This window comes from Artibeus jamaicensis, unplaced genomic scaffold, assembly GCF_021234435.1.
Source record: "Artibeus jamaicensis isolate MK-2021 breed Jamaican fruit bat unplaced genomic scaffold, CSHL_Jam_final scaffold_614, whole genome shotgun sequence".
Taxonomy (NCBI): Eukaryota; Metazoa; Chordata; class Mammalia; order Chiroptera; family Phyllostomidae; genus Artibeus; species Artibeus jamaicensis.
In genome coordinates this window covers 2,459,159-2,485,509 of record NW_026522050.1, presented here as the reverse complement: position 1 = coordinate 2,485,509, position 26,351 = coordinate 2,459,159, and the positions used below count along the sequence as shown (strand labels likewise).

Genomic DNA, 26,351 nt, shown 5'->3' with positions numbered 1-26,351 from the left:
CGCTGGTGCTTGAAATCCACCTTGAAAGCAGCCAGAGTCGCCGGGGAGCCCGCACTTCTGCCAGAGAAACCCAAGACCCTTCCAGCTAGAATCCTGGGCCACAGTTTCTGTCTCAAAAGAAAAGGTGTCTCCAGGCACAGAGCGGTCAACCCCAATCCACCCCGATTGACATTGTCTTATACACACCTTCGGAAACACGGGACACACAGTGTGGTGCACACCAGGGGCGCTCCTGCCCCTTTCTGGACAAGACCTCCAGAAGTGGGTGCCTTGCCTCGCGGGGCCCGGGGGCTCATGGAAGCACGGCGCTGTGAGAAGAAGAACTCAGCTAAAGGGGGCTCAGCAGCCTGGATGTTCCCTGTCCCTGGAACAGGGGGACGGAGGCAGGTGACAGGGTCAGTTCAGCAGCCCAGCAAGGCCACCGAAGACCCGGCTTCTCCACCTCGTTGTTCCTGTGTCTGCTGTGGTGGTCACTCTGGTCACAGCAGCCACAAGGGACACATTTTCAACTGGAAATGTTCAAAAGCACTAAACAAAGATGTTTTTCATCATTTGCCTCTTTTTTTGAAATGAGAAAAGCCTTTCCCCTCATCCTCTGCTCTCTGGCTCCCCTTCTTCCCCCTCATGAACTGGGTCCCATTTCCATTGCAAACCACTGACGGGCAAAGGGGACGGGGCTTCCCTGGCAGACTCAGACCACTCACGGTGCGGCAGCTGGATCTGTGGAGGGGCTCGTGCTGCCCAATGAAGAGCAGGACTTCGTGGCCTGGGTGCAGGTGAGTGAAGGGGGTGCGCAGCTGTTGCCTTGGAGCTGGGCCTGGCTGGGGGAGACGGCTACCGGCTAAGCAACCAGCCAGTGGGATGCCCTCAGCTACTTCCACCTGCGGTGCATCCACACGGCCTCAATGGGCGGCTTGACAGGCTGGAGCCGCTCTCAGCCGACGTGAAGCCCTGGCCCCCGCTCCCTGGAGCAGACGGAGCCCCAGGAGCAGGGGTGCGGCACCCACAGGCTCCTCTGGCCAGTCACTGGTGACCTTTCTCATTCCTCCTTCCTCTTCTGTCAGTGTTTACTTCATGTGCTTCGTGTCTGAATAATAGGTCTGATCACCCCACATGTTAACACTCACGTGTAATACTACCTGCATGTTCTGATGTGCCCTTTATAAGGGGACTCGGCCCTTCGTTCTTAGTTGTCTGAGTTTCCATCACAAATGCCTGTTTGAATTTTTCCAATTGCATTTTTTGGTCAATCAAAACGGTCATGTATTTTTTCTTTATTATGTCGTTAATGCGGTGAATCACCCTGATTAATTTTAAATGTTACACCCACCTGGTATTCCTGAGATCCACCATTCCTGGGTGATGACCCAAGTAACACTCTTTGTAAGGGGCAAATCTTGCACCCTGCTCTTTCCTTCTGCCCCTTTTTTTTCCATTTTGAACCTGGGAAGTGGCCACTCACTGATTGTCACAAAGAAGAAAAGGCAGCTCCATGGAAATGGAGGAGTCACTGTGACTCGCACACAGAATAGCCAGTGCCAAGCCTGGGGCCAGGGCCAGAGGCGCCCATGGACAGCAGACAACTACGTCTGGGGCTGTGTGTGCTGGAGGAGGCCTGTGGCCAGGGCGTACCATTGGGAGGAGCAGGGCTGGTCCAGAGTGTCCTGGACACGAGATCTTTCTCGTGTTGGGCCACCTCCGCAGGTCTGCTGATTTTCCCCCAGGCCCTAGTTAGCCAATCACCTCCGTGGCCTGTAAGGAATCAATATTTTGGCTTGGAACTGGTCCAGCCTCATTGCAGCCCTGCTGATGAACATGAGTGTCCACCCCAAATGAACATGTTAAAGCTCTAACCCCCAACGTGATGGCATGTGGGGTCGGGGCCTGTGGTAGGTAATGAGTGTTGGGTGAGACCATGAGAGCGGGCCCTGCTTTGATGGGTCCTGTGCCCTCGTGTGAGAGGACACCAGAGACCATGCGCCTGCTCCTCGTGTGTCACTGAGAGAAGTCCATGCGGGACCTCGTGAGACCGTGGCTGTCTGCACGTACACACAGACTCTGACCTTGCCAACACCTTGAACTCAGACTTCCGGCCTTTGGAACTGTGAGAAAACATATTTCCATTGTTTAACCCACCTGGTCTGTGGATTTATTGCAAGCAATCAGACTAGTCCAATCCTCATGAAGAACCAGATTCTGTCACGGTGGATGAGGAGACAGATGGTACTTAGTGGTCGCCTGACCAGCCAGTCTCCCACCACCGCCTGCTCCCAGTCGGCCAAGTCCCGGATGTTATTCGGCACAAAGAGCGTCTCCTGCAGATCCAGGGGGTGTGCAGGGCGGCCTCGTTCTTTGCCGCCAGTGCTGCTGGAGGCTGCTGCAGGCCTCGGACCATGCAGAGCATCGGGGAAGACTGGGGAACAGCGAGAGAGAAGATGGAAGGGCCTGGGTCATTGGTGGCCTTGGTGCGCTGCTGAGCTGACCCCGAGTCACCTGCCAGTTGGTGACAATTGGTCCCCTTCCTGCTGTTCAGGGTTCCCCTCCCATTCTGGCTACTTCTAAGGTGGATGTTAAGCATCAAAGATTCCAGATTTTGATGTAGTTAATTATTAACATTTGGAGAATGTAATTTATTTATTTATTTCTCAGCCCGAGGACTTTCTCGCTGCTTTTAGAGAAGAGAAGGTGGAGAGAGGTGGAGAGAGAGAGAGAGGATTGACAAGTTGGCTTCTCGTGTGCGCCTCCAGGTGGGTAGGGGACCCGTGACCCTTCGGTGTCCGGGATGACACTCCGACCCACCGAGCCCCCGGAACAGCATCTGGGTGTGACGCAGTGGTCTTCCCGAGCAGTGTCAGAGGGAGTGTGACAGTGAAGTGCGCCTCTGTGCCACGGACCCAGGCCTCCTGGAAGCACGACACCAACATCGCCCATGGCTTTGTGCGTCTCCAGGAATGTCCTGTCGATGGTTCCACCGTGGGAGGGCAGCTCCCCTCCTGGAAAGGCGTCCTGTGTTCATGGCCTTGGGCACAGTCAATGTCAGAGGTTGTAAAAGGAAGACTTTTATGGGAAAATGTGTTTGTCATTTAAATCCCTTCTCCAGAGGGACTCATGTTTTTGTTCAGAGCGAGCCTCCTCTCTGTGTGTGGCACATGGGGGACAGGGGTGGTGTCTGGGGCCCCCATGTGGGGGACTGTGGGTGTCCAGGCTGTGCCTGCCTGAGCCGGGGAAGATGCGGAGGGTGGGCTGATGGGGGGACCCGGGACCCGGGGTGTGAGTGAACCTCCGGCCTGTCTGCCTCAGGGGCTGCTGCAGGTCCGAGCCTTCCCAGCCCCAGTCTGTTCTCTCTGCTCTTTGCTCCAAGACAGTTTGTCTCCCCTAACAGACAACCTGCATTCCAGTTGTACCTGCTGAGTCGACAGCGCCCCTCCCATCAGCCCTGAGGTCAGGCTCCCACTTGTTCCCAGGAGGGGCCGGCGGAGGTCAAACGGAACCTCTGGGCTTGGCTATTCCTGGAAATGGTGCAGTTCTGGGCAAGTCCACTTCGCACTCCAGAGCTCGCTCATCTGCATCCCTGCTCCTGGGGAAGGGCCGTACTGGGGTGGTGGACTCTGGCCAGCAGAGTCTGCGTGTTGTGGCTGAAGACCAAATCAAATGCACAGACTGCAGCAGTCCTGTGTGGGGAAAGGGACAGTACGGCAGTCTCTCCAGAGGAGAGTCCTTCAGCCACTCTCTCTAGGGGACAGTGCACTGACCCTTCCCTGGACGGCTTTTATTGTTTATCTCGGGTCTTACATCAGAGAAGGACTTATTATCTACGACATAGCATGTTGTCGTGTACATTTTAGCCACAATCAAGGAAACCAAAATAACACCTGCAGAAGGGGAAGGTGGCGAGCTGATGAGCTCGGTCCTTGGGAAAATTCACACAGGCTTTGGAAATTACCTTGAACATGGGCAACAAACATCTACTGTTTCAGACCAGGGCGAGGGAGTTGTAGTGAGAGCAAGAGCCAAACAGTCTGGATGCGTTTTCTGGGCCTGGTGCCCACGGGAAAACCTGGTCTGAGGGTCTGGTCCTGCCCACCACTTCGCTCCTGTCGGCTTTCGATACAGGGCTGAGTCACATTTGCCAAGTTCAAACAAAACAGGTCTCTACATGCTGGGGAAATACAATTGCAGGCTCTGTTGCCTGGTAACCATTTCTTATCCAGAGTCCAAGCTGGTCATCTTCTGTCCCCACAATCTGGGGACAGAGTCCAGGCCTGGCCTGAGTTAGATATTTAATTTCCAAGTGAGAAATCCCCTCCTGCTCCCCAGATGGAGCCGCGCTGGGCCTGCCCAGCCCAGTGCACAGAGAGGAGGAGCCGGGAAATCCTGGCCCCTCTGACCGCCCAGCTTTAATCTTCACTGAGTTCCTTCCCTCCTCCTGCAAACCAGGCCCCTGGTGGATCCTGGAGATGCAGGGAGGGAGGGGCCAGCACACAGGGACCTCCCTGACTGAAGCTCAAAGCCCAGAAGGGTGTGACAGGCAGAGGGACTTGTAGTGCCACATGGTCCTTGTGGCGACGGGTGCAGATCCCAGGGCCTGGGGACCCAGACAGTGTGGGCTGAGCCAGGCTGTGGCCTTCAGGGCAGCTTCTCAGAGGAGGGACGTCTGTCTGATGGGGGGAGAAGAGGCGTGGGGGTGGGGCAGGTGGTGGGGACAGAGAAGAGCAGATGTGGGAGCCAAGAAGGAGGGGCCTGCGGGCTGTGTGTGGGGAAGGCAAGTCCTGCAGTGGCCGGGGGTCAGGGAGGGTCAGCAGGAGGGGCCTGCAAGTTGGCAAAGTGTCAGCCTAAGCCCTGAGCCTCAGTAAGGTCATGGCCAGGTGGGCCCAGGATCTGTGGCTTCTTCAGGCTGTCACTGGTTTGGGGATCAGTTCTTCATTACAGAATATGCAAGAGTAGCAATTGTACCTAAGGCTCCAGCCAGCCCTGCTCCCATCACGGCCTTTTCAACCTGAAAGTGAGCAGCCCGGGTCAGAGCCCACAGCCCGTCCAGGCAGGTCCTCCCTCCTGCCCAAGGGACTGGAGGCCTCCCTCTCCTGCCTCCCCAGGGGCCTGGCCTCTCAGTTCCCCTCCTGCAGGCAAACCAGGTCCTCTCCCCCGGGGATGCTGGCCCCATTCCCTGGGAAACAGGAGTGGTGACCACTTCTCAGTGGTGGGCTTGTCTGGGTTTGTCCCCACGACTGGCAGGAAGGGCTGATGGAGTCCCTCGTGTGCACTCCCTGGGGGAGGCCCTGTGTTCCCGACCTGGGTGGGTGGGGAGGGGGCTTTGTGCCTGGGGTCCTGGGGCCATGGCTCTGGGGGTCAAGGTGGGAATGGCTGTGTGGTCTGGGCTCTCCCTGGGGCCGGCCCTGCGGGGGATGCTTGTGGCAGAAGCTGAAGGGAGACCCTGGGAAACCATGGCCACACTGTGGACTCTTCACAAGTGCATGCTAGGAACTTCTATCACCAGCCCCCCTCAGCCTTGAACTCCAGAGCCACGTGTCCATCTGCTGCTCAACATGTCCACCTGGACGTCTGACTGGCCACACACAACCCACCTCAGCATGAAATCCTGACCTCCCTGCACATCTGCCCCTCCAGCCCCCTCTCTCTCACCCAGGCCCCCACCCACCCAGTCTCGGGGGCTGTGAACTCTGGACATAATCCGTCAAAGACCCTGAGAGGATGAGAAGCAGACCCCAGACCTGCTCTCAGACATCCTGACTCCCAGCTACAGGGACCCCCGAGAGCCCGCTTTTGCATCATTCAGGGTAATTATTCCGTCTGGGCGCACACCCACAGCAACCTCCAGGGGTGAAAGGGGCCACCATGGGGAGGGCCCTACCTGTGTGCAGAAGGCCTTGCCATATCTCAGTTTTGTGACAGGGTGTCTCACTTCTGCTCAGAAGGTGGCATTTCAACTTCTTGCCAGTCACCCGCTCTGCAGAACTGAGAACCCGGCCCACGGACTGCTGGTCGCACACCTGGTCCCAGTAGTTGTTGCCTGGACGCCGAGCCTTCCCCACCACACCGGTCAGCAGCGCCCTTCTCACCGCCCATTTCCCTGTCAGAAGGCCACTGCTACTGGAGGAACCTGACCCTGGGGACCCGCCTGGAAGCAGAGACAGGAGGACCAGACACTGCAGGGGGAGGACAGGGAGGAGGGAGAGCGAAGACTAAGAAGAGAAGGAAGGGCACAGGGGACCCCCATTGAGCTCTGGTGTCTGACCCTTCTCAGGGGTGACTGGGGGGATTCATGCATCTCTCTGTTGTGACCTCACTAGCCGTGGGTCCTTTTTCACATTATAAAGTTGGGGTGGTCAGCGACTGCCTTGTGCTTTGCTACGTGAATGGTCACCATCTAGCTGACCAACACTCTCTGTTGGGCACACAGGCTGTTCCACAGCCGAGCCACCGTGAACCATGATCACATATCACACGTGTCCCGTGTCCATCCTGGTGACGTGTGGTTTCGAGGAGGGATGGACGTGGCGTCGGGGCCCACAGTGTGTCAGACCCTCTGCAGGGTGACTGTTGGCACGGCACCTCCCTATTGTCCTTTTCAGTTTCAGAGTCAAGGTTATCACGGTCACTTCGTGACAGATATTGGACCCGACACACATTCTCAGACCTTCCTGACAGTGCAGTGGCCAGTGGAGAGGCCCACACCAGAGCCGCCAGCTGACGGGCCCCAATTCCACCCCATTGGGCCCGGGTGTCATGCTCTGGGGGGAACCAGTGCGCCCAGTGACTGAGCGCACTCAGTTTAGGGTTCCATCTGAAAGTTGAGGTTTGCACTGAGAGCCCCTCCCATAAGAATTCCCCACGCCCCTCACGAACAGACACAGCACACTCAGAGCCTTCTCTGCTTTAAGTGACATCAGCCTCCTCCTGCCCAGGCAACCGGGCAGTGGAGAACCCCTGGTACCGAGGCAGCTCACATCTCTTTCCTTGCTGGGTCGAGACTCGGGGGACCCATCGGGATGACTCAGAGGGATATGAATGTGCATGGAGTCCACGTGCTGCTCAGGGACAAAAAACTCGGGTTTCCCATGGTGGTATTTGGCTTTGAATTGTCCTCATTGTGTTAAGAAACTTCTGAAAATAATACTTTCAACAGCCCTACTTAGAGGAGCCATCTCCCAGGTAGAGGGCCCAGTGGATGAGTCCACCTGCGTGAATCTCAATCAGGTCTCCAGGCTTTGGTTCTCAAAACTGCAAAGAAAACTCCAGGAAGGTGTGCACAGATTCCCAGGCACCAGCGGAGGCCCTGCCTGGCCAGCTGCTACTTGCCTGGGGACCCCAGGCTCATCCCCTGGTGAGAGTGTGGGTGGGCGGACCTCCTGGCCCCTGTGTGGCCCTCAGCCTGCTGTGGACTTGAGAGGCGGCCCTGTGGGAATCCGGGAGCCTGGGATCTGGTTGTGCCAGAGGCGGGAAGCCTTGAAAAATGACCCTGTGCATCAGACTGCTGCAGTCTGTGCATTTGATTTGGTCTTCAGCCACAACACGCAGACTCTGCTGGCCAGAGTCCACCACCCCAGTACCGCCCTTCCCAGGAGCCCGGATGCAGATGAGCGAGCTCTGGAGTGCGAAGTGGACTTGCCCAGAACTGCACCATTTCCAGGAATAGCCAAGCCCAGAGGTTCCGTTTGACCTCCGCCGGCCCCTCCTGGGAACAAGTGGGAGCCTGACCTCAGGGCTGATGGGAGGGGCGCTGTCGACTCAGCAGGTACAACTGGAATGCAGGTTGTCTGTTAGGGGAGACAAACTGTCTTGGAGCAAACAGCAGAGAGAACAGACTGGGGCTGGGAAGGCTCGGACCTGCTGCAGCCCCTGAGGCAGGCAGGCGGGGGGTTCGATCACACCCCGGGTCCCGGGTCCCCCCATCAGCCCACTCTCAGCATCTTCCCCGGCTCACGCAGGCACAGCCTGGGCACCCAAGTTCCCCATTTGGGGGCCCCAGACACCACCCCTGTCCCCCACGTGCCAGACACAGAGAGGAGGCTCGCTCTGAACAAAAACATGAGTCCCTCTGGAGAAGGAATTTAAATGACAAACACATTTTCCCATTAAGTTCTTCCTTTTACAACCTCTGACATTGACTGTGCCCAAGGCCATGAACACAGGACACCTTTCCAGGAGGGGAGCTGCCCTCCCACGGTGGAACCATCGACAGGACGTTCCTGGAGACGTACAAAGCCATGGGCGATGTTGGTGTCGTGCTTCCAGGAGGCCTGGGTCCGTGGCACAGAGGCGCACTTCACTGTCACACTCCCTCTGACACTGCTCGGGAAGACCACTGCGTCACACCCAGATGCTGTTCCGGGGGCTCGGTGGGTCGGAGTGTCATCCCGGACACCGAAGGGTCACGGGTCCCCTACCCACCTGGAGGCGCACACGAGAAGCCAACTTGTCAATCCTCTCTCTCTCTCTCCACCTCTCTCCACCTTCTCTTCTCTAAAAGCAGCGAGAAAGTCCTCGGGCTGAGACATAAATAAATAAATTACATTCTCCAAATGTTAATAATTAACTACATCAAAATCTGGAATCTTTGATGCTTAACATCCACCTTAGAAGTAGCCAGAATGGGAGGGGAACCCTGAACAGCAGGAAGGGGGACCAATTGTCACCAACTGGCAGGTGACTCGGGGTCAGCTCAGCAGCGCACCAAGGCCACCAATGACCCAGGCCCTTCCATCTTCTCTCTCGCTGTTCCCCAGTCTTCCCCGATGCTCTGCATGGTCCGAGGCCTGCAGCAGCCTCCAGCAGCACTGGCGGCAAAGAACGAGGCCGCCCTGCACACCCCCTGGATCTGCAGGAGACGCTCTTTGTGCCGAATAACATCCGGGACTTGGCCGACTGGGAGCAGGCGGTGGTGGGAGACTGGCTGGTCAGGCGACCACTAAGTACCATCTGTCTCCTCATCCACCGTGACAGAATCTGGTTCTTCATGAGGATTGGACTAGTCTGATTGCTTGCAATAAATCCACAGACCAGGTGGGTTAAACAATGGAAATGTGTTTTCTCACAGTTCCAAAGGCCGGAAGTCTGAGTTCAAGGTGTTGGCAAGGTCAGAGTCTGTGTGTACGTGCAGACAGCCACGGTCTCACGAGGTCCCACATGGACTTCTCTCAGTGCACACACGAGGAGCAGGCGCATGGTCTCTGGTGTCCTGTCACACGAGGGCACAGGACCCATCAAAGCAGGGCCCGCTCTCATGGTCTCACCCAACACTCATTACCTACCACAGGCCCCGACTCCACATGCCATCACGTTGGGGTTAGAGCTTTAACATGTTCATTTGGGGTGGACACTCATGTTCATCAGCAGGGCTACATTGAGGCTGGACCAGTTCCAAGCCAAAATATTGATTCCTTACAGGCCAGGGAGGTGATTGGCTAACTAGGGCCTGGGGGGAAAGCAGCAGACCTGCGGAGGTGGCCCAACACGAGAAAGATCTCGTGTCCAGGACACTCTGGACCAGCTCTGCTCCTCCCAATGGTACGTCCTGGCCACAGGCCTCCTCCAGCACACACAGCCCCAGACATAGTTGTCTGCTGTCCATGGGGCGCCTCTGGCCCTGGCCCCAGGCCTGGCACTGGCTATTCTGTGTGTGAGTCACAGTGACTCCTCCATTTCCATGGAGCTGCCTTTTCTTCTTTGTGACAATCAGTGAGTGGCCACTTCCCAGGTTCAAAATGGAAAAAAAAGGGGCAGAAGGAAAGAGCAGGGTGCAAGATTTGCCCCTTACAAAGAGTGTTACTTTGGGTCATCACCCAGGAATGGTGGATCTCAGGAATACCAGGTGGGTGTAACATTTAAAATTAATCAGGGTGATTCACCGCATTAACGACATAATAAAGAAAAAATACATGACCGTTTTGATTGACCAAAAAATGCAATTGGAAAAATTCAAACAGGCATTTGTGATGGAAACTCAGACAACTAAGGATGAAGGGCCGAGTCCCCTTATAAAGGGCATATCAGAACATGCAGGTAGTATTACACGTGAGTGTTAACATGTGGGGTGATCGGACCTATTATTCAGACACGAAGCACATGAAGTAAACACTGACAGAAGAGGAAGGAGGAATGAGAAAGGTCACCAGTGACTGGCCAGAGGAGCCTGTGGGTGCCGCACCCCTGCTCCTGGGGCTCCGTCTGCTCCAGGGAGCGGGGGCCAGGGGTTCACGTCGGCTGAGAGCGGCTCCAGCCTGTCAAGCCGCCCAGTGAGGCCGAGTGGATGCACCGCAGGTGGAAGTAGCTGAGGGCGTCCCACTGGCTGGTTGCTTAGCCGGTAGCCGTCTCCCCCAGCCCAGCCCAGCTCCGCCGCAACACCTGCGCACCCCCTTCGATGGCCTTGCTGCGCTGCTGAACTGACCCTGTCACCTGCCTCCATCCCCTTTTCTAGGGACAGGGAACGTCCAGGCTGCTGAAGCTCCTTTTAGCTGAGTTCTGCGCCTCGCAGCCTCGTGCTTTAAGGGCCATGAGCCCCTGGCCCCCCCGAAGCCAAGGTACCCACTTTCTGGAAGCTTCCCCGTGGAGCACAGCACCCAACGGGCCTGCCCCACGTCTCCTGTACTTCCTGGAGTTGCTGCCAGACAGGGCCCATGTGGCACCTGGGGGTGCACAGCTCTGTGGGCCACCGCTTCCCCTCCCTGATGTCGCGACACTTGTGCAGGGCCTGAGCACGTTGTTCTGTGGCTTCAAGCCCCAGTGATCCCACGGTTTGAGTTAAGTGATCGTGGGCCTGTCCATTCAGGGACATCCCGAGTCTGCCTTTAAAGCATAGTTAGTCCTGGCTGAGTAGCTCGTTTGTTAGAGCGTCAGCCTGAGGCACCGCGGTTGCCAGTTTGATCCCCAGCCGGGATACACACCAGGACCAACTGATGAGTGCGGTGATGTGGTAGAACAAAGCGATGCTTCCCTCCCTCTCTCTCTCTCTCCCCCTTCCTTCCTCTATTCCTGGAATCCATCCATTTAAGAGAATATTAAACCTATTTAGTATTCAGTTATTCTTACTAGCATAAGGAAAGCAAAAGTAGAATTCTCAGCTTCCATATAAAACCAGCTGGCGAATAGTACACACCACACAGCACCATGGGCTCCTGGGTAAGTCTCTGCACCTTTCTGTCAGCTGCTCTGGGCAGCAGGCAGCTCCCCCACACCGTGAGGGTCCCACCTTTGCTCCCAGCCCGTGAACTCCAGAGCTTGTCTCTGGAGGCTTTTAGATGAAACTATGCTCATTCAAAGTCTCTTCTTTGGCAGGACTGTGAGGTCTTCAGGCAAATGAGCATTGTCTCTTCATCTGGCACCATGGGGGGACCTGTGGCCTCCAACAGGGGGGTTATGTGGGTATCCGGGCTGATGGGGGGACCTGGGAGGTGAGCGAATCCCCCTGTGTGTTTAGGAGAGAAAGAGGCGCTGGACTGGGGCTATTCCCGCAAATGGGGGGATTCTGGGAAGGGGCACCGCACACCCCAGAGCCCTTCTGTCTGCATCCTGCTCTGGGGGAGGGGCTGAATTGGGGGGGAAAACAAAACTGGGCGATTCCCTGGGTACCTCTTTTCTTACCCAGACAGGGCCCAAGCTCACCTTTATCTGTCCCTTGCTACTCTGGACAGTGCCCCGGCCTTGCCTTAGGTACACATTAGATTCAGAGTAAAAATCCCCTCCTGCTGCCCAGATGGAGCTGGCATTGGGCCCGCCCTGCCCTGGCTCACAGGGAGGAGGACCTGGCAAATCCTGGCCCCTCTGACCACCCAGCTTTCCTCCTCCTCACACACTTCCTTCCCCTCCTTCTGCAAACCAGGCCCCCCGTGGGGGGATCCTGGAGATGCAGGGAGAGAGGGAGGGTGGAGCACACAGGGACCACCCTGACTGGAGCTCAAAGCCCAGAGGGGTGTGACGGGCAGAGGGACCTGAGTGCCACATGGTCCTTGTGAGGACAGGTACAGGTCCCGGGGGACTGGGGACCCAGACAGTGTCAGCTGAGCCAGGCTGTGGCCTTCAGGGCAGCTTCTCAGAGGAGGGACGTCTGTCCGATGGGGGGAGAGGAGGCATGAGGGTGGGGCCGGTGGGGAGGAGGACAGAGAAGCAGATGCCCAGGCAGAGGGGCGGAGGCGTGTGTGAGCCGCCTGGTGGGAAGGCAGGTCCGGCAGTGGCTCGGAGGCCAGAGCACAGGGGGGCCCAGGGGGTTCAGGAAGAGTCGGCATGAGGGGCCTGAGAGCTGCCCATGGGGCAGCTGAGCCCTGAGGCCAGAGGAAGGTCATGTCCAGGTGGGCCCTGTGGGAAGGCTACAGTGGGTCTTGGGGAGACTGGGGGTGGAGGGGGAGGGACAGGAGGCGGGGGGCTGCTCAGGAGAACCTGAGGGTCACATAATAGGGAACTGGGAGCCCTGAACCGAGTCATTTGTGAGGAGATGAACAAGGACGAGAATTCAGGAGAACCTTCCAGGGTCAGCACCGGTTGTTGGGTATTGGCATGGAACGAGGGCAAAGGGAAGCTGACCCCTGGCCTCACAGCGGGCGTCCTGGGGTGAGGCCTGAGGAGGGGTTGCTGTTTGCTGAGGTCAGGCAGAGGAGAGCAGAACTGAAGTTTTCTCCAGTGAGGAAACTGCCACTCCCTGGGCAGTCCACGGGGACCCAGGAAGGAGACGTCAAAGGGGAGGGAGGCAGGGACACAGGGGACTGGAAGACGCCTGGCAGAGAGGACCAGGTGCAGCTGCTCTCCCGCCAGGTGCTCTGTGCATTCCCTCCACCTCTCGGAGCCTCAGTCTCTGAACCAGTGCAAATGGGTGCTCCACACACTCTCAGCAGGTGAGGAGCACCAGGCCAAGCAGGGTGGCCAGGCAGGGCCTTTGCTGGGGCCTGGAAATCTGTCTCAACCTTCTTGGCGTTTTCTCTTGCAGCTCAGTAGCGAACGCAGTCCTGGAGACCTGATTGAGATTTTCCGTTCTGGCTTCCAGCACTGGGCACTCTATGTGGGAGGTGGCTACGTGGTCCACCTGGCTCCTCCAGGTAAGGATGGTGAAAGTATAATTTTTCAAAAGTTTCATTAACACAATGAGAATAACCCAAAGCCAAACGCCACCATGGGAAACCCTGGTTGGTTTCTCCCTGAGCAGTGGGCGGAGTCACTGTACAATCAAGTCCCTCTGAGTCACCCCAGTGGGTCCCGCAGGGCCTGACTCGGCAGGGAAAGACATTCGGGGGCACTCCAGTGCTGTTGGCTGCTTCGGCACCAGGGGTCTCCAGCTTGGTGCCCAGTTACCTGGACAGGGAGGAAGGGCCAATGCCACTTAGACCAGCAAAGGCTCTGAGTGTCTGTGGTCGCATAAAGGAGAAGGTTCCTCAGTGCTCTGTCCTGGGCACTCACATGATTTCACAGAAAGGGTGTCCTCAGTGCGGACTTAATTGTCCTCAACAGAAGCAGCTCTCACGCTGACGCCTCACTAAGACAGTTCTCTTACAGACCACGTGGGTGCCCCTGAGCGCTTCCTTTAACTCCTGCAGATCAGGGGCAGCAGGTCGGCCCAGCAGGTCAGAGGGGAGTGGGGGACGCGGGGGTGCGTGTGGTCCACGGCAGAGAAATGCTGCAGTGAGACTGCTGACTGAGCGCCAGGGCTCCATGTCCCGAAGAGCAATGTCACCCTAACCTTGGACACCGGGCACTGGCATTGTCACCAGACAGAGTCTGTTCTCAGAATAATCTCTTTGCACCTTGTCCATTTTCTGTAGCTCTCATCTACCCTGACAGAGTCGTAACAACATCTGAGTGGATGGAAACTAGTGAATGCAACCCCCGATCAGGACGACACTTTGGGAGGCTTGGAGCAGAGAGCCCTGCTGCAGCCCCCGGGGGTCCGGGCTGGGTCTGCACGTGTGGGGGGATTTCCTAAGGGAGGGGCTCTCAGTGTGAACAGTTGGCCTTCAGAGGGAACCGTAAACGGAGTGCGCTCAGTCGCTGGGCACACTGGTTCCCCCCAGAGCATGACACCCGGACCCAATGGGGTGGAATTGGGGCCCGTCAGCTGGCGGCTCTGGTGTGGGCCTCTCCACTGGCCACTGCACTGTCAGGAAGGTCTGAGAATGTGTCTCGGGTCCAATATAGATTATACGAGGGTTGGTCCAAAACATCAGAATTCATGTATAGAAAAGGTGTATTTATTCTCACGTGTTTGAACTTCAGTCACCTTGAAAGGGTTCTCTTTTTGATGCAGCACAACCATGGAGACGTCCCTTCCACTGCTCGGACCTGTTTTGACTCGTTGATTTTGATGCCTTGTAGTGCGTCTGCCATTTTTTGTTTCACTTCTTCCACATCAGCAAAACACTTCACTTTTAGGACTTTTTTCACCCAGGGAAACAAAAAAAGTTGCTTGTGGCGAGATGGGGTGAATAGGAAGGGTGGGGGCGGGGCTTATGCCGTGTTGGTGGAACATGGTGGGCACTCCAACCGCTTGACCTCTTTGGGAAACACACAAGGGCACCGAGACAAACGAAGAACAAACGTGGTTTCTGATCATGTTCACTGTGGCTGAGCTGGGGCACAGCTAATATGCTCATTAATGGGAGGGGATTGGTCAGCTAGACGGGGACCATTCACGTAACAGAACACAAGGCAGCCACTGGCCACCCCAACATGAACACCACGAAAAATATCACAGCTTCTTAAGTCAAAAGAGCAAAACCTGGGAATCCCCCAGTCACGTCTGCAAAGGAACAGACACCAGCAGCTCAGCAGTGGGTCCCCTCTGCCCTTCTTTCTGGTCCTACCCTCCCTGTCCCCACCCAGTAGTCCCCTACCCCCTGCAGTGCCTGATCCTAGGGTCTCTGATTCCAGGCAAGTACCTGGGGGTGAGCGTCTGCAGCGTGGGCTCCATTCTGTGCAAGACAGCGGAGGTGAAAAGGGAGCTGCTGACCGACGTGGTGGGGAGCTGCGAATACCGGGTCAACAACTTGTTGGACGAGGAGATGAAACCTCTGCCCGTGAGGGAGATTCTCAGTTCTGCCCAGAGGATGATTGGCAAGAAGATAGAATACAATATTACCAGCAAAAATTGTGAGCACTTTGTCACAAAACTGAGATATGGCGAGCCCAGATGCCTGCAGGTAAGACCCTCCTGGGGGTGGTCCCTTTCCCTCCTGGTTGTGTGTTTCAGGTGGGGCGACCAGGCTGCGCACCCAGAGGGAACAGTTGCCCTGAATGATGCAAAAGCAGGCTCTGGGTGGTCCCCTCGGGCAGGGAGGCAGGACATCTGAGAGCCATTCTCGGATCTGTGTCTTATCCTCTCAAGGTCTTTGGACAGGTCACCTCCTCTCTGGGCCTCAGTTTCCCCATGTGCAGGAGAAGAGGTGGTTGGAGGACCTCTGGGGCTCTGGCCAACTCTGTCCCTACAGGGACCGTCACCTGTAAGACACCCCTAAAGGCAGCCCCCAGGGCCCCTGTGTGTGGCCAGGGACCTCTGGACCCCCCCAGCACCATGGCAGGCCAGCTGTCCTCAGGCCCCAGAGAACATGGGGCAGGAGGTGCCTGGCCAGTGGGCCCAGGTGGCAGCTCAAGGACACGATTATGTCAGATCTAGGCACAGCTTTAACCCCTCCCCCTCTTCCCAGACTGTGGTCCCCAAACACACAGCTAGTGAGGGGCAGGAGCAGGATTCAACCCCCAGTTGCCCTGCCCTTCACTGCTGAACCACAGAGCCCCAGGCTGGGGCCGCCCGTGGCTGGGTGGGTGGGGGCCTGGGTGAGAGAGGGGGCTGGAGGGGCAAGTGTGCAGGGAGGTCAGGGCTTGATGCTGAGGTGGGTTGTGTGAGGCCAGTCAGACATCCAGGTGGACATGTTGAGCAGCAGATGGACACGTGAGTCTGGAGTTCAAGGCTGAGGGGGGCTGGTGGTAGAAGTTCCCAGCATGCACTTGTGAAGAGTCCACAGCATGGCCATGGTTTCCCAGGGTCTCCCTTCAGCTTCTGCCACAAGCATCCCCGTGCAGGGGCGGCCCCAGGGAGAGCCCAGACCACACAGCCATTCCCACCTTGACCCCCAGAGCCCTGGCCCCAGGACCCCAGGCACAAAGCCCCCTCCCCACCCACCCAGGTCGGGAACACAGGGCCTCCCCCAGGGAGTGCACACGAGGGACTCCATCAGCCCTTCCTGCCAGTTGTGGGGACAAATCCAGACAAGCCCACCACTGAGAAGTGGTCACCACTCCTGTTTCCCAGGCAATGGGGCCAGCATCCCCGGGGGAGAGGACCCTGGGTTCACCTTGGTCGGGAGGGAGGACCTGCCTGGACGGGCTGTGGGCTCTGACCCGGGCTGCTCACTTTCAGGTTGAAAAGGCCGTGATGGAAGCAGGGCTGGTTGGAGCCTTAGGCCCGGCTGCTGCTCTTGCATATTCTGTAATGAAGAACTGGTCCCCAAACCAGTGACAGCCTGAAGAAGCCACGGATCCTGACTTCCAAACCGCCGTGCAGCAGACCGGCCCCACCTCCGCTGTCTCCCTGACCCTGACTCTCGGGCAGCGCCCGGTTCTGTCCCTCACTTTCCCTCTCACTGACTGAAGGATAGAAGAATTGTACCAAGACCCAGAATGAATAAATGTATCTGTCTTTTCCTTCACAAAAGAATTCCACTGTGTGTTGTGTAGACTTCTAAACCAGACAGGAAGCAGTGCAGTGCCTGTTGGGGACACCAGCAACCTCTGTCCATGTGGCCCTGGGTGACGTTCCTCAGTCCTAGGTCTCAGGTCATCCTCTCCGAGATGGGCTGGGGTCCGAGTTGCAGTGACAGCCTGAGGGTCGGGTGAGACAGTGGGTGGGAGACCCTGCCCCTGTCTGGTCTGAGGCAGGAGCTCAGAGGACCGTCCACATGGTTCTGTGCAGACTGACCTTTGGTCGCATTGGACATCAGTCCTTTTTCTTTCAGGGGGCAAAACACTGACCAGGAGATTCTCCTCCTCCCGCCACCTGGAGTCCCTTACTCCAGTACTGGAGGCCTGTCACAAGGCATGACCCTCCCCCCAGTGACCTCCTCAGGGGCCCCCTGGGAGAAAGTCCTGCTTTCCTCTTTGAACTCAGTGGCCTGCTCCTCATCACCTGTGACTAGCAGAGGGAATTCTCTCATCTCTGGGCGCCCTTTTTGGCGATGCTCTAGCTGCCCCCCGGGTGAAATCTGAAGAGCCCCCACCCCACGCTGGAAGTATGTGCGCTGGTCCTGTGAGTCCCTGCCTGCCCCTCTTCCACACCCATCACGGTTTCTCAGCGCCCCCATCCAGGGAATGGAAGCTTCCTGATTTGTGAAGTTTTCACTCTTTTTCCTTTTTTACGTGCCTGATCTCAACAAATGACAAACCCCTGCAGCCCCCACCCCAGGCCACTGGACCTGAGGTCAGGGGTCAGCTTCTCTTTGCCCTCCTTCAATGCCAATACCTAACAACTAGTGTTGACCTTGGAAGTTTCTCCTGAATTCACTTCCTGGTCTATGTCCCGCTGTCATTTGGTTCAGAGAAGCTCAGTCCTCACCTTCCTGAATTCTATGGTCCTGAGCAGCCCCCTGCCTCCTGTCCCTCCCCCCCCCCACCTCCAGTCTCCCCAGGACCGACTGTGGCCTTCCCACAGGGCCCATCTGGCCATGACCTTACTGAGGCTCAAGGCTCAGGCTGACACTTTGCCAACTTGCAGGCCCCTCCTGCTGACCCTCCCTGACCCCCGGCCACTGCAGGACTTGCCTTCCCCAGCGCCACACAGCCCGCAGGCCCCTCCTTCTCTGCTCCCACATTTGCTCTTCTCTGCCCCCACCACCTGCCACCCCCACGCCTCCTCTCCCCCCACCGGACAGACGTTTCTTCTCTGACAGCAGCGCTGAGGGCCACAGCCTATCTCCACTGACACTATCTGGGCCCATAGGTCCCCAGAGACCTGCACCTGTCCCCACAAGGATCACGTGACACTGCAGGTCCCTGTGCCTGTCACATCCTTCTGGGCTTTGAAGTCCAGTCAGGGTGGTCCCTGTGTGTTCAACCCTCCCTCCCTGCATGTCCAGGATCCCCCAGGGGCTGGTTTGCAGGAGGAGGGAAGGAAGTGTGTGAGGAAGACAAAAGCTGGACGGTCAGAGGGGCCAGGATTTCCCAGGTCCTCCTCCCTGTGAGCCAGGGCAGGGCGGGCCCAATGCCAGCTCCATCTGGGCAGCAGGAGGGGATTTTTACTCTGAATCTAATGTGTACCTAAGGCAAGGCCGGGGCACTGTCCAGAGTAGCAAGGGACAGATAAAGGTGAGCTTGGGCCCTGTCTGGGTAAGAAAAGAGGTACCCAGGGAATCGCCCAGTTTTGTTTTCCCCCCAATTCAGCCCCTCCCCCAGAGCAGGATGCAGACAGAAGGGCTCTGGGGTGTGCGGTGCCCCTTCCCGGAATCCCCCCATTTGCGGGAATAGCCCCAGTCCAGCGCCTCTTTCTCTCCGAAACACACAGGGGGATTCGCTCACCTCTCAGGTCCCCCCATCAGCCCAGACACCCACATAACCCCCCAGTTGGAGGCCACAGGTCCCCCATGGTGCCAGACAAAGAGACAATGCTCATTTGCCTGAAGACCTCACAGTCCTGCCAAAAAAGAGACTTTGAAACAGCATAGTTTCCTCTAAAAGCCTCCAGAGACAAGCTCTGGAGTTGACAGGGCTGGGAGCAAAGGGGGGGCCCTCACGCGGGGGGGCGGGGGGGGGAGGGAGCTGCCTGCCGCCCAGAGCAGCTGACAGAAAGGTGCAGAGACTTACCCAGGAGCCCATGGTGCTGTGTGGTGTGTACTATTGGCCGGTTGGTTTTATATGGAAGCTGAGAATTCTACTTTTGCTTTCCTTATGCTAGTAAGAATAACTGAATACTAAATAGGTTTAATATTCTCTTAAATTGATGGATTCCAGGAATAGAGGAAGGAAGGGGGAGAGAGACAGAGAAAGGGAGGGAAGCATCGCTTTGTTCTACCACATCACCGCACTCATCAGTTGGTCCTGGTGTGTATCCCGGCTGGGGATCAAACTGGCAACCGCGGGTGCCTCAGGCTGACGCTCTAACAAACGAGCTACTTAGCCAGGACTAACTATGCTTTAAAGGCAGACTCGGGATGTCCCTGAGTGGACAGGCCCACGATCACTTAACTCAAACCGTGGGATCACTGGGGCTTGAAGCCACAGAACAACGTGCCCAGGCCCTGCACAAGTATCCCGACATCAGTGGGGAGGCAGTGGCCCACAGAGCTGTGCACCCCCAGGTGCCACATGGGCCCTGTCTGGCAGCAACTCCAGGAGGTACAGGAGACGTGGGGCAGGCCCGTTGGGTGCTGTGCTCCACGGGGAAGCTTCCAGAAAGTGGGTGCCATGGCCTCGGGGGGGCCAGGGGCTCATGGCCCTTAAAGCACGGGGCTGTGAGGCACAGAACTCAGCTAAAAGGGGCTTCAGCAGCCTGGACGTTCCCTGTCCCTGGAACAGGGGATGGAGGCAGGTGACAGGGTCAGTTCAGCAGCGCAGCAAGGCCATCGAAGGGGGTGCGCAGGTGTTGCGGCGGAGCTGGGCTGGGCTGGGGGAGACGGCTACCGGCTAAGCAACCAGCCAGTGGGACGCCCTCAGCTACTTCCACCTGCGGGTGCATCCACTCAGCCTCACTGGGCGGCTTGACAGGCTGGAGCCGCTCTCAGCCGACGTGAACCCCTGGCCCCCGCTCCCTGGAGCAGACGGAGCCCCAGGAGCAGGGGTGCGGCACCCACAGGCTCCTCTGGCCAGTCACTGGTGACCTTTCTCATTCCTCCTTCCTCTTCTGTCAGTGTTTACTTCATGTGCTTCGTGTCTGAATAATAGGTCCGATCACCCCACATGTTAACACTCACGTGTAATACTACCTGCATGTTCTGATGTGCCCTTTATAAGGGGACTCGGCCCTTCATCCTTAGTTGTCTGAGTTTCCATCACAAATGCCTGTTTGAATTTTTCCAATTGCATTTTTTGGTCAATCAAAACGGTCATGTATTTTTTCTTTATTATGTCGTTAATGCGGTGAATCACCCTGATTAATTTTAAATGTTACACCCACCTGGTATTCCTGAGATCCACCATTCCTGGGTGATGACCCAAAGTAACACTCTTTGTAAGGGGCAAATCTTGCACCCTGCTCTTTCCTTCTGCCCCTTTTTTTCCATTTTGAACCTGGGAAGTGGCCACTCACTGATTGTCACAAAGAAGAAAAGGCAGCTCCATGGAAATGGAGGAGTCACTGTGACTCACACACAGAATAGCCAGTGCCAGGCCTGGGGCCAGGGCCAGAGGCGCCCATGGACAGCAGACAACTACGTCTGGGGCTGTGTGTGCTGGAGGAGGCCTGTGGCCAGGACGTACCATTGGGAGGAGCAGAGCTGGTCCAGAGTGTCCTGGACACGAGATCTTTCTCGTGTTGGGCCACCTCCGCAGGTCTGCTGCTTTTCCCCCCAGGCCCTAGTTAGCCAATCACCTCCCTGGCCTGTCAGGAATCAATATTTTGGCTTGGAACTGGTCCAGCCTCATTGCAGCCCTGCTGATGAACATGAGTGTCCACTCCAAATGAACATGTTAAAGCTCTAACCCCCAACGTGATGGCATGTGGAGTCGGGGCCTGTGGTAGGTAATGAGTGTTGGGTGAGACCATGAGAGCGGGCCCTGCTTTGATGGGTCCTGTGCCCTCGTGTGACAGGACACCAGAGACCATGCACCTGCTCCTCGTGTGTGCACTGAGAGAAGTCCATGCGGGACCTTGTGAGACCGTGGCTGTCTGCACATACACACAGACTCTGACCTTGCCAACACCTTGAACTCAGACTTCTGGCCTTTGGAACTGTGAGAAAACACATTTCCATTGTTTAACCCACCTGGTCTGTGGATTTATTGCAAGCTATCAGACTAGTCCAATCCTCATAAAGAACCAGATTCTGTCACGGTGGATGAGGAGACAGATGGTACTTAGTAGTCGCCTGACCAGCCAGTCTCCCACCACCGCCTGCTCCCAGTCGGCCAAGACCCCGATGTTATTCGGCACAAAGAGCGTCTCCTGCAGATGCAGGGGGTGTGCAGGGCGGCCCTCGTTCTTTGCCGCCAGTGCTGCTGGAGGCTGCTGCAGGCCTTGGACCATGCAGAGCATCGGGGAAGACTGGGGAACAGCGAGAGAGAAGATGGAAGGGCCTGGGTCATTGGTGGCCCTGGTGCGCTGCTGAGCTGACCCTGAGTCACCTGCCAGTTGGTGACAATTGGTCCCCTTCCTGCTGTTCAGGGTTCCCCTCCCATTCTGGCTACTTCTAAGGTGGATGTTAAGCATCAAAGATTCCAGATTTTGGAATCTGGAGTTAATTATTAACATTTGGAGAATGTAATTTATTTATTTATTTCTCAGCCCGAGGACTTTCCCGCTGCTTTTAGAAAAGAGGTGGAGAGAGGTGGAGAGAGAGAGAGAGAGGATTGACAAGTTGGCTTCTCGTGTGCGCCCCCAGGTGGGTAGGGGACCCGTGACCCTCGGTGTCCGGGATGACACTCCGACCCACCGAGCCCCCGGAACAGCGTCTGGGTGTGACGCAGTGGTCTTCCTGAGCAGTGTCAGAGGGAGTGCGACAGTGAAGTGCGCCTCTGTGCCACGGACCCAGGCCTCCTGGAAGCACGACACCAACATCGCCCATGGCTTTGTACGTCTCCAGGAACGTCCTGTCGATGGTTCCACTGCGGGAGGGCAGCTCCCCTCCTGGAAAGGTGTCCTGTGTTCATGGCCCTGGGCACAGTCAATGTCAGAGGTTGTAAAAGGAAGACTTTTATGGGAAAATGTGTTTGTCATTTAAATCCCTTCTCCAGAGGGACTCAGGTTTTTGTTCAGAGCGAGCCTCCTCTCTGTGTGTGGCACATGGGGGACAGGGGTGGTGTCTTGGGCCCCCATGTGGGGGACTGTGGGTGTCCAGGCTGTGCCTGCCGGAGCCGGGGAAGATGCTGAGGGTGGGCTGATGGGGGGACCCAGGACCCGGGGTGTGAGCGAACCTCCGGCCTGTCTGCCTCAGGGGCTGCTGCAGGTCCGAGCCTTCCCAGCCCCAGTCTGTTCTCTCTGCTCTTTGCTCCAAGACAGTTTGTCTCCCCTGACAGACAACCTGCATTCCAGTTGTACCTGCTGAGTCAACAGCGCCCCTCCCATCAGCCCTGAGGTCAGGCTCCCACTTGTTCCCAGGAGGGGCCGGCGGAGGTCAAACGGAACCTCTGGGCTTGGCTATTCCTGGAAATGGTGCAGTTCTGGGCAAGTCCACTTCGCACTCCAGAGCTCGCTCATCTGCATCCGGGCTCCTGGGAAGGGCGGTACTGGGGTGGTGGACTCTGGCCAGCAGAGTCTGCGTGTTGTGGCTGAAGACCAAATCAAATGCACAGACTGCCGCAGTCTGATGCACAGGGTCATTTTTCAAGGCTTCCCGCCTCTGGCACAACCAGATCCCAGGCTCCCGGTTCCCCACAGGGCCGCCTCTCAAGTCCACAGCAGGCTGAGGGCCACACAGGGGCCAGGAGGTCCGCCCATGCACACTCTCACCAGGGGATGAGCAAGGGGTCCCCAGGCAAGCAGCAGCTGGCCAGGCAGGGCCTCCGCTGGTGCCTGGGAATCTGTGCACACCTTCCGGGAGTTTTCTTTGCAGTTTTGAGAACCAAAGCCTGGAGACCTGATTGAGATTCACGCAGGTGGACTCATCCACTGGGCCCTCTACCTGGGAGATGGCTCCTCTAAGTAGGGCTGTTGAAAGTATTATTTTCAGAAGTTTCTTAACACGATGAGGACAATTCAAAGCCAAATACCACCATGGGAAACCCGAGTTTTTTGTCCCTGAGCAGCACGTGGACTCCATGCACATTCATATCCCTCTGAGTCATCCCGATGGGTCCCCCAAGTCTCGACCCAGCAAGGAAAGAGATGTGTGAGCTGCCTTGGTACCAGGGGTTCTCCACTGCCCGGTTGCCTGAGCAGGAGGAGGCTGATGTCACTTAAAGCAGAGAAGGCTCTGAGTGTGCTGTGTCTGTTCGTGAGGGGCGTGGGGAATTCTTATGGGAGGGGCTCTCAGTGCAAACCTCAACTTTCAGATGGAACCCTAAACTGAGTGCGCTCAGTGCACTGGGCGCACTGGTTCCCCCCAGAGCATGACACCCGGGCCCAATGGGGTGGAATTGGGGCCCGTCAGCTGGCGGCTCTGGTGTGGGCCTCTCCACTGGCCACTGCACTGTCAGGAAGGTCTGAGAATGTGTGTCGGGTCCAATATCTGTCACGAAGTGACCGTGATAATCTTGACTCTGAAACTGAAAAGGACAATAGGGAGGTGCCGTGCCAACAGTCACCCTGCAGAGGGTCTGACACACTGTGGGCCCCGACGCCACGTCCATCCCTCCTCGAAACCACACGTCACCAGGGTGGACACGGGACACGTGTGATACGTGATCATGGTTCACGGTGGCTCGGCTGTGGAACAGCCTGTGTGCCCAACAGAGGGTGTTGGTCAGCTAGATGGTGACCATTCACGTAGCAAAGCACAAGGCAGTCGCTGACCACCCCAACTTTATAATGTGAAAAAGGACCCACGGCTAGTGAGGTCACAACAGAGAGATGCATGAATCCCCCCAGTCACCCCTGAGAAGGGTCAGACACCAGAGCTCAATGGGGGTCCCCTGTGCCCCTTCCTTCTCTTCTTAGTCTTCGCTCTCCCTCCTCCCTGTCCTCCCCCTGCAGTGTCTGGTCCTCCTGTCTCTGCTTCCAGGCGGGTCCCCAGGGTCAGGCTCCTCCAGCAGCAGTGGCCTTCTGACCGGGAAATGGGCGGTGAGAAGGGAGCTGCTGACCGGTGTGGTGGGGAAGGCTCGGCGTCCAGGCAACAACTACTGGGACCAGGTGTGCGACCCGCAGTCCGTGGGCCGGGTTCTCAGTTCTGCAGAGCGGGTGACTGGCAAGAAGTTGAAATGCCACCTTCTGAGCAGAAGTGAGACATCCTGTCACAAAACTGAGATATGGCAAGGCCTTCCGCACACAGGTAGGGCCCTCCCCGTGGTGGCCCCTTTCACCCCTGGAGGTTGCTGTGGGTGTGCGCCCAGACGGAATAATTACCCTGAATGATGCAAAAGGGGGCTCTCGGGGTCCCTGTAGCTGGGAGTCAGGATGTCTGAGAGCAGGTCTGGGGTCTGCTTCTCATCCTCTCAGGGTCTTTGACGGATTATGTCCAGAGTTCACAGCCCCCGAGACTGGGTGGGTGGGGGCCTGGGTGAGAGAGGGGGCTGGAGGGGCGGGTGGGCAGGGAGGTCAGGGTTTCATGCTGAGGTGGGGTGTGTGTGGCCAGTCAGACCTCCAGGTGGACATGTTGAGCAGCAGATGAACACGTGGGTCTTGAGTTCAAGGCTGAGGGGGGCTGGTGATAGAAGTTCCCAGCATGCACTTGTGAAGAGTCCACAGCGTGGCCATGGTTTCCCAAAGTCTCCCTTCAGCTTCTGCCACAAGCATCCCCGTGCAGGGGCGGCCCCAGGGAGAGCCCAGACCACACAGCCATTCCCACCTTGACCCCCAGAGCCCTGGCCCCAGGACCCCAGGCACAAAGCCCCCCTCCCTACCCACCCAGGTCGGGAACACAGGGCCTCCCCCAGGGAGTGTACACAAGGGACTCCATCAGCCCTTCCTGCCAGTTGTGGGGACAAACCCAGACAAGCCCACCACTGAGAAGTGGTCACCACTACTGTTTCCCAGGCAATGGGGCCAGCATCCCCGGGGGAGAGGACCCTGGGTTCACCTTGGTCGGAAGGGAGGACCTGCCTGGACGGGCTGTGGGCTCTGACCCGGGCTGCTCACTTTCAGGTTGAAAAGGCCGTGATGGGAGCAGGGCTGGCTAGAGCCTTAGGTGCAATTGCTACTCTTGCATATTCTGCAATGAAGAACTGATCCCCAAACCAGTGACAGCCTGAAGAAGCCACGGATCCTGACTTCCAAACCGCTGTGCAGCCGACCGGCCCCACCTCCGCTGTCTCCCTGACCCTGGCTCTCGGGCAGCGCCCAGTTCTGTCCCTCACTCTCCCTCTCACTGACTGAAGGATGGAAGAATTGTACCAAGACCCAGAATGAATTAATGTATCTGTCTTTCCCTTCACAAAGGAATTCCACTGTGTGTTGTGTAGATTTCTAAACCAGACAGGAAGCAGTTCAGCGCCTGTTGGGGACACCAGCAAGCTCTGGCCATGTGGCCCTGGGTGACACTCCTGACTCCAAGGCCTCAAGTCCTTTTCTCCAAGATGGGCAAGGGTCTGAGTCACAGTGACAGAGTGCAGGTCTGATGAGCCGGTGGGTGGGAGACCCCTGCCCTGTCTGGTCTGAGGCAGGAGCTCAGAGCACCGTCTGTGTGGTTCTGTGCAGACCAACCCTTGTTCCTGTTGGACCTCAGTCCTTCCACTCTCTTGGGACAAAACACCAAACATGAGATTCTACCTCGTGGAGTCCTGCCCTCTGCCAACCGCTGGGAGTCCTGGGATCTGCCGACCGCTGCCTGCGTGCTGGGGTTGGTCCGGCCGCTTTCTCCTGCATGACCCCACTCTGCAAACCGCTAACTCCACCCCTCTTACCGGTCTGGCTGAATGGTTCGTTGTTGTCGGACTTCTGTACAGTTCAATTTTCTGTGTTTTGGTTGTGTTTTTATTACTAAAACTTTGTTGACTTTAAACTTGGTTGTGCAAGGAAGCACAGTGTTTCCACCTATGCCTCCATCTTGGCTGGAAGACCCCAAAAAGTAACTAATTTTTATAAGGTAACAGAAGTATTTCACAATATATTGATTTCTCTTTATAGCCAAATATTTTAATTATACAGTTTTGCATTTCCAAATACTTACTGTCTTTTATCAGACCTACTTGGTCATTTAAAACTATTCCCTTTCTCCTCATTCAAATGATTCACTTGTGTAATTTCTTCTGTCATATAAATGTATATTAAATGTATTTATTTTAAAATGTCTCTAATAATTCCAATATGGAAAGGCTTTGCTGGTTATTAAGCTGTTTTTCTCCTACTATGTCGTAATAACAGTGGCTTATGTCTTGTTTGGTTTCATTTTGCTCATTAGCTCTAAACTTTTCGCTGACATGTCATAATCCCTGAACTTTTCTGAGAAAATACTTCTTCAGAGAAGGCTTGCATTCCCTGCAGCAGCTGCCAAGGGGCACAGACATGTTATTCTTTTTTTTTTTTTTTTTTTTTTTAGTTACTTTTCAAGTACATTTTTTTTCTCTCCCCCCCCCCCCCCGCCCCGTCTCCCCACCTCCCTCCCATTCCCCCCCCAGTC

The 26,351-nt window shown here is 56.7% G+C and overlaps 1 protein-coding gene and 1 long non-coding RNA gene across 2 annotated transcripts; both read left to right on the top strand.

Annotated features, from left to right (window-relative positions):
• The first annotated feature begins 12,445 nt into the window (after nucleotides 1-12,445).
• On the top strand, nucleotides 12,446-16,453 carry PLAAT4 (phospholipase A and acyltransferase 4). The gene is made up of 6 exons (XM_053659037.1): nucleotides 12,446-12,561; nucleotides 12,812-12,842; nucleotides 12,935-13,043; nucleotides 13,764-13,886; nucleotides 14,869-15,137; nucleotides 16,355-16,453. Exons 1-6 carry the CDS (start codon nucleotides 12,446-12,448, stop codon nucleotides 16,451-16,453), a joined length of 747 nt encoding a protein of 248 aa, XP_053515012.1.
• A 5,004-nt stretch (nucleotides 16,454-21,457) lies between these two features.
• LOC119045441 (uncharacterized) lies at nucleotides 21,458-25,855 on the top strand. Its single transcript, XR_005081784.2, has 3 exons — nucleotides 21,458-21,521; nucleotides 23,771-24,065; nucleotides 24,878-25,855. It is a non-coding gene; the product is annotated as an uncharacterized LOC119045441 (long non-coding RNA).
• Nucleotides 25,856-26,351: the final 496 nt, after the last annotated feature.